Source organism: Chanos chanos, chromosome 8 (genome assembly GCF_902362185.1).
Source record: "Chanos chanos chromosome 8, fChaCha1.1, whole genome shotgun sequence".
In the NCBI taxonomy this organism is placed as follows: Eukaryota; Metazoa; Chordata; class Actinopteri; order Gonorynchiformes; family Chanidae; genus Chanos; species Chanos chanos.
In genome coordinates this window covers 1,425,021-1,431,850 of record NC_044502.1, presented here as the reverse complement: position 1 = coordinate 1,431,850, position 6,830 = coordinate 1,425,021, and the positions used below count along the sequence as shown (strand labels likewise).

Below are 6,830 nucleotides of genomic sequence, written 5' to 3'. Positions count from 1 at the left end.
AAATTAAGTAAGCCAAACAGAAATCGAAAGAAATTCTTTAGCCCTGTGCTGCACACTGTTGAAGACTTGTGACGAGCGGTGAAGATGTACAGAGCCTGACTCCTGCTGTGTGCTTCTGCTGCCCCCGTGCGACACGGCTTTGACTTCAGTCCTTTTAGAGGCATGTTTTACATTGATTTGTTCATACTATGAAGGTGGCATTTCATTCATAATTCAAACCAAGTCTCTGCAGCTCACGGGGAATGACTGGATAAGTGGATTTTGAAGCTGAGACATCACCGAGTCCGTCTGGATGTAAAATATCATTGATCTGTAAGGACTGATTATCAGTATACTTCATACTTAACGTCCATATAGGTTTGATGCGTTGTTATTCTAACGAAAATGATCAAAAGGTAGTGCGCGGCTCCTTGGTTTTGTTATATTAATTTAAGAAGCTACCGGCAGTGTTTCACCAATACCGCTTATTACCAAAAAAAGACAAACAAACAAAACCCCAAACAAATAACGTACAGATTTTTCCCTGCCCTAACAGACCTGATTTAATGAACCAGCCACTCATTACCACGTCTTTACCAGAAGCAGGTGTAGACTAAGTATTCACCACTTTTCAGATTTTTCAGCTGGACAATCTCGACTCTCGGCGTAATGTGATCGAGCCAGATTAAAATACATAAATAAATGAAAATCCTATTTTGTAAAACAGCCCAAGCCTCAAGCAGCGGAGCTTCCACATTAAACATTCACCGAACTGTGTTTAATGCCCTTTAAACTGAGACACGATGAACGTGGTGTTTTGAATTATTATTTTTTAAGTATATAAGGACCGTACCAAAGAGAAACATACTACGGGAATCATCTCTGAGACATGGACATACTTTGAGCGAAATGCAGGATCTATTAAGACAATCTGCAAAATTACATAACGTCAAGATCATGGGGTTAATAAGTATAGACAGCCTTTTTGACCAGGTGAACGGAAATAAATCAGTTAAATGGACAGTTTCCACTGCGAGAACCCGCGCTCTCTCGCGGTTCCCGAATGCTAGGCAACGTGAAGCTTGTTTCCTTATTTCAACCAATTAAATTCCAGCTCCTCCACAGCCCCGTCCAATCACATCGCAATTCAGTTTGAAACCTGCGGCGCTTGCATGGTTTGTATTTGTGCTCGCTGAGAAACACATACTCTACAATATAGACTATTTTCGTACAAGACTTACTCCGGCAGTATAATTCCTCAGATCTGAATCATTTAATGACTTTTCAGATTACGACTGAAACAGTCGCGTTAAAAGTTAAATGTTACCGATCAGTGGTGACTCTTTATTTTATTTCTTGGTAGCAGCTGTCGTGAAACATTAACTGTTTAGTGGTTTCGACTGCATCTTCTATGTAAATATGCCGTCTCGTGTGGAGGATTACGAGGTGTTGTATACTATTGGATCTGGCTCATATGGGAAATGCCAGAAGATTCGAAGGAAGTCCGATGGAAAGGTAAGGCTGCAATTTACAGATCGCGTTAATGCTTCGCATACTATTGGCTAACTTAATTTTACGCGATGATTGCTAAAACTCACCCAACCGTTAACCTACAATTTCTAACAAGCAACCTTAAAAAATACCGTGTGCTGTTAACGTTAACTGTGTTGCTATGTTAGCTAATACTAAACGGGTCTCCTCAAGATTCTTGTTTGGAAAGAGCTGGACTACGGCACCATGGCGGAGGCTGAGAAGCAAATGCTCGTGTCAGAGGTCAACCTCCTGCGCGAGCTCAAACACCCCAACATCGTCCGGTATTACGACCGCATCATAGACAGAACAAACACCACGCTATATATCGTCATGGAGTACTGCGAAGGCGGAGACCTCTCCAGTCTGATAATGAAGTGCATCCAAGACAGGTGACGATGTTTGTAAAAATGTCCCTCTCGCCTGTTTCACAGACGTCTTCTTTAACAGGTATCGTAAATAGACGGAGGGATGTCAGGCATATATTGAAATAAGTCCACGTTCACAGTGTGGTGGTTTAGCTAGATGCTTATGCTTAGGAAATACAAGAGCAAGCAACTTGTACTATGTTGCAAGTCAATTCCATGCTGTTTTTCATTTTTTAACCAACCGACTAAGGATCTCTTGTTATAGTCTACTCCAGGTGTCTCGTAACTTACGTTTTCTTCAGGTCCTGACCTGAATGTGTGTCTTCGTGAAAAGAACTTGGTCACGTCGTTTCTCTAACGTGTGTGTTTGTTCGATGTGCTTTGCAGGCGATACTTGGAAGAGGAATTCGTCTTGCGCGTGATGACACAGCTGTCCCTGGCGCTGAAGGAGTGTCATCGCCGTAGAAACGGCGGCAGCACCGTGCTCCACCGCGACCTTAAACCCGCCAACATATTCCTGGATGGCAAGCAGAACGTCAAGCTGGGTGATTTTGGCTTGGCCAGAATCCTTAACCACGACACCAGCTTTGCCAAGACGTTTGTGGGCACGCCCTATTACATGTCTCCCGTGAGTGTTTCACTGTGAGAGAAAAGCAAAAAGTCTGGTCCTAGCTGACAGAACTCTTACCGATCAGTTTCAGGTGTTTTGCTTTTATGTGTTTGCTGACTTTGTGTGTCCTACAGGAGCAAATGAATCGCATGTCGTACAATGAGAAATCAGACATTTGGTCACTGGGATGTTTGCTGTATGAGCTTTGTGCTTTATCGTAAGTATTGTTTGAATTCCTGGGCCAGTAACAGTAATATGTTTATGTTGACTTGTTCCTGTTTGCTCCATGACTGTGGGGTTTTTCTCCCCCTCCTCGCAGGCCCCCGTTCACCGCACGAAACCAGAAAGAACTCGCTGAGAAGATCAGAGAGGGAAAGTTTCGACGGATCCCTTATCGCTACTCAGAGGAGCTGAACAGTCTCCTGTCTAGAATGTTACATTTAAAGGTATACTGGTCTTTAAAGGTATACTGGTCTTTTTTTCTCCCCTAATCTCTACGCTCACCTAGTGCTCAGTCTCATATGTGCAAACTGCATGGTTTTATCTTAAGCACAGCTACGCGTGCACCAGCTGCTGTGAGAGGAGAGAGAGAGAAAGCTGATTGGCTGTAGACTGGGGGGGGGGGACTGGGGACTGAGCAGAAGGCCCATGTGTGGTCCTCTGACTGGTGCTGGGCGGTTTTGAACAGTTAATGTCTTTTGGGGGAAGAGAGAGAGAGAGGGAGAATCAAGGAACACTGAGATTCCCTCTGACAGTCAGAGTGGTGAGTCAGTCAGAGTTTATCAGAGACGGCTGGAAGGGTGTGAGACCAGGGACGAAGTTTGGCAAGAGGTTGGGTGTTGATTAAAAGGACCAGGCAGGAAACTGTGCGTGTGTGTGTGTCAAGCACACGGGCTGTATCGGTTGCTGGGGTCAGCACCACGGCCGTGCGTGGGCATTAGGGAAAGGAGATGATGTAGAAAGGGTTGGTTCTGAGCAGACATTTTTGGATCCTTGGATGTGTCTGGACATCTGGGAAGACAAAAACAAAGAGAGAAAGTGTTGGTAGCTGAACAAGGGAAGAGAATGTTGGGATTTATATCTGCAGTAATGAAACGCCTTTAAGAGGAGAAGGGAAACACACCCCTTAAACTGATCTCTGTGGCTGTGTCCGAAATGGCATACTAGCGTACTGCATACTGCATACTAGCCTAGTATACACTGCATACTGCATACTAGCCTAGTATACACTGTGTACCGCACACTACTCCACACACTAGTATACAGTATGGTACGCAATTATGAGAACTTTCGTGTAGTGTACTACACGTTTGGTATCGGCTGGGCTATCTGTTCTGTTAAAATCGAACAACACACGACAACCACAAATATGTATCAAAAGTAGCTGTATAAGAAAGCATATGAAGATTTATTACACCAAAATATGTGACTGATACATTTATATTCGGAACTGCAGCTGCAGTTGAAGTTTAAGCCGTTTATGTCACTTCCCGCCATGTATTTAAAATTTCTTGACAGTTGGAAATCACCGCGTTGCTTCATGGGATGCAGTACCCGATGAAGTGAGCTCGGGATGTATACTACAAATTTTCGCCAGAGTAGTACATCATCCGGGTAACTGTCGTGTACTGCAAAATTTTTATTTTTCACGTACTGCATACTACTCACTACTTTTACGTCATAATTAGTATGCGAGTAGTATGTAGTATGCCATTTCGGACACAGCCTGTGTTTTCTTTGTTCTGCTGTTTTTGTTTGGTTTCCGTTTTTCTTTGTTGACATTTGTTGTCATGGTTTCCAGGATTACCTGAGGCCCTCTGTGGAGTCCATCCTGCAGAGCAGTTTAATCTCGGATTACATCGCCGAAGAACAGAGGAAACACGAGGGGAGGGCGAGGAGAAAGTCGTCTGACCCCGAGCGAGCCGCGCGCGCGGAGCAGAGTGTGTCGGCAGGACTCCGGGTGAAGGAGCAGGTGCTCCGGGAAAGGGAGCGGGCGCTGAAGGAGAGAGAGGAGAGACTGGAGCGTGAGTCTCAGAGAGCTCCGATTTCTGGTCTTAATTTGTTACTGAGATTTTGTATTTAATGCATGAACTTAAATAAACAAACAAATGAACAAGTAGTGACAAATATGCAAACAGTCTTACAACCGTCTGCGTGTGTGTTTGATCTGAATGGGCCAGAGAGGGAGCAGGAACTGTGTGCGCGGGAGAGGCTGACAAACGAGAAGCTGGCCAGGTACATAGTCTCTCTCCTTTTTTTTTTTTTTTTGTTAATTATTATTAACATTAACCCGAATGACATTAAGAGTGGAACAGTTTGACAGATGTGTAGTGATTGGTTTAATTGCTAATCTGGGCGTGGTCATTTTGGGTCTGTTCAGTGCATGTTAGATTGCGTGTGAATTAATAAAACTGTCGTCTTTAGAGCAGGGTTTTCCCAGTACAGTACACTGTGATCAGTATTGATTAGCGACGGTACCTGATTGGAATGGATGCAGGCCGTTTTAATGTTCACTCTTTAATGAGCAGTGAATCCGTTTCATAATTGCAGTTGTGTAATATTATTATGGTTATTAGTGCTCTGTGATGCTAGCATTACCTTCTACCCCAGAGAGTGCATGGTGTTGTACCAGTAACACGTGTCTCTGAGGGTTATTATTACTCCATTAAAGACATTAAGACTCCAACACAGACTGTCATTCACCCCTCCTCTGTTAAACCCATCTGTATTATCACTTAAAGAGTTTTCTTCACTGCAGTTTGTGTGTTGTAAATTCATTAGGACGACCAAGGCCAGATAACGGTTCTGACTTTGTCTCCACAGAGCGGAGAGCCTGCTGAAGAGCTATAACCTGCTGAGACAGCAGAGGGCGCTGTCCCCCCTCTGTCCCAGTGACACAGGTACAGCAGAGAGCCGCAGGCCCCTGGACCCTCTTAACACAGACGGCATGCCACTGTGATCATGTGTTTTTCATCTAAACTGTCCCATGTACATGATTTTATCGTCTTATACTCAGAATGAACAATAAAACCAGAGAAGGGGGGGGGGGTGTATTCTTTTTCATGGGTGCTCTATAGGACAGAGTTATTCCCTTTGTTAAGGTGCAGACGTAGCTTTATTTGGTCACTGTAGCTGTGTGAACCTGACTGAAGATAACTCCACTAAGGAAAGAGTGTCTCCCACTCTCTGGGTTCAGCTTTAGTCTGAATTGTCAATAAACCATAAAAAGTACTAACTGAATACTAATTCAACTGACAGACACAATTCACTCTCACTGAAGGACTACGGTGTTTAAAAGACATTTTATTTTATTTTATATTATTAATTCTTCTTTACAGATGAGGGTACACAGTGTTCCCCCGGGCCGAAGGTGGTCCGTTTTGTGGGAGAGCACAAGGAGAACCAGAGACCCGAGAGGGCCCAGTGTGTGAGGACCCAGGAGGTGGAGCTGATGAAGAGGCTTCGAGCGGCGACCAGGCGCGTGCAGGCCCTGAGCGAAGTCGACACGAACCACCAGCTGAAGTGTCGGCAGCTCCACGCCATCCGCTAACATGAGAGAAACTCCTCTACAACAGGCTACTGTCTGCTCCTCTGAGAAAGGCCACGGGAACTGTCTTTATTTAAGGGTCTTTTTTTGGGTTGGGGGGGTGGACAAACATGGGCATTAGAGAAGCTTCTCTACTGTGGTCAAGTAGGCAGGTAGAAAAAAACAATATCTGTTACCTCAGGATTGTCTGATAACTGAATGTATTTATTAGTACTGTTGAATGCTGGATGTGAAACATGTTTGTATTTTTGTGTTGAAGGATTTGACAGAAACTGGGGTGGGGGTGTAAATATTTTGTGTGTGTGTTTGTAATGAATGTGATGTTTCTTCTTTGACCAAATGTGCTTCTGAAGCGTTGTTCTTGTTAGAGTGAGACTTGAGGAGACATGTATGGTATACTGATGGCCAGGGTACCTGCGCTACCGTCCTCATACGATGCTCTGTTCCCCGTTCATGAGTGTGAATAACGTGACCGTGTAAGGAGATGATGCAGATCTTTGAGCAGGATTCCACTCAAGTGCAGATTTTAATTCACAGCATATATACCATATTTTAAAGTCTGATAATGACCAGTGTATAATAACTGTCAAAATGCGTTTTTTTATTGTTGTTCGGACCTCTCTGCTGTTCTGTTTTGTTACCTCCTGTGACGCTGGTTACCTCCTGTGACGCTGGCTCCTTACTCAACATAGACATGGAGTGAATGAAACCAGGGGCTTGGGGTACCCTTTTTTTTAAATGATGAATGGACATATTCGAAAGGGGAGGTGTTAGGCAGCTAAGAAGACTGTGCCCT

The 6,830-nt window shown here is 44.2% G+C and overlaps 1 protein-coding gene across 1 annotated transcript; it reads left to right on the top strand.

Moving 5' to 3' along the window:
* The first annotated feature begins 1,398 nt into the window (after positions 1–1,398).
* On the top strand, positions 1,399–6,037 carry nek2 (NIMA-related kinase 2). The gene is made up of 9 exons (XM_030781550.1): positions 1,399–1,494; positions 1,684–1,901; positions 2,265–2,505; positions 2,622–2,704; positions 2,807–2,933; positions 4,289–4,511; positions 4,668–4,722; positions 5,311–5,387; positions 5,826–6,037. The coding sequence occupies exons 1-9, from the start codon at positions 1,399–1,401 to the stop codon at positions 6,035–6,037; spliced, it is 1,332 nt and encodes a 443-aa protein (XP_030637410.1).
* The last annotated feature ends 793 nt before the right edge of the window (positions 6,038–6,830 follow it).

Bases quoted from the DNA above. Each gene is read 5' to 3' on its own strand.
- nek2 (XM_030781550.1), top strand. From the start codon at position 1,399: ATGCCGTCTCGTGTGGAGGATTACGAGGTGTTGTATACTATTGGATCT. The intron at 2,506-2,621 runs GTGAGTGTTTCA...TGTGTCCTACAG, and splicing joins CGCCCTATTACATGTCTCCC to GAGCAAATGAATCGCATGTC. The intron at 2,934-4,288 runs GTATACTGGTCT...CATGGTTTCCAG, and splicing joins CTAGAATGTTACATTTAAAG to GATTACCTGAGGCCCTCTGT.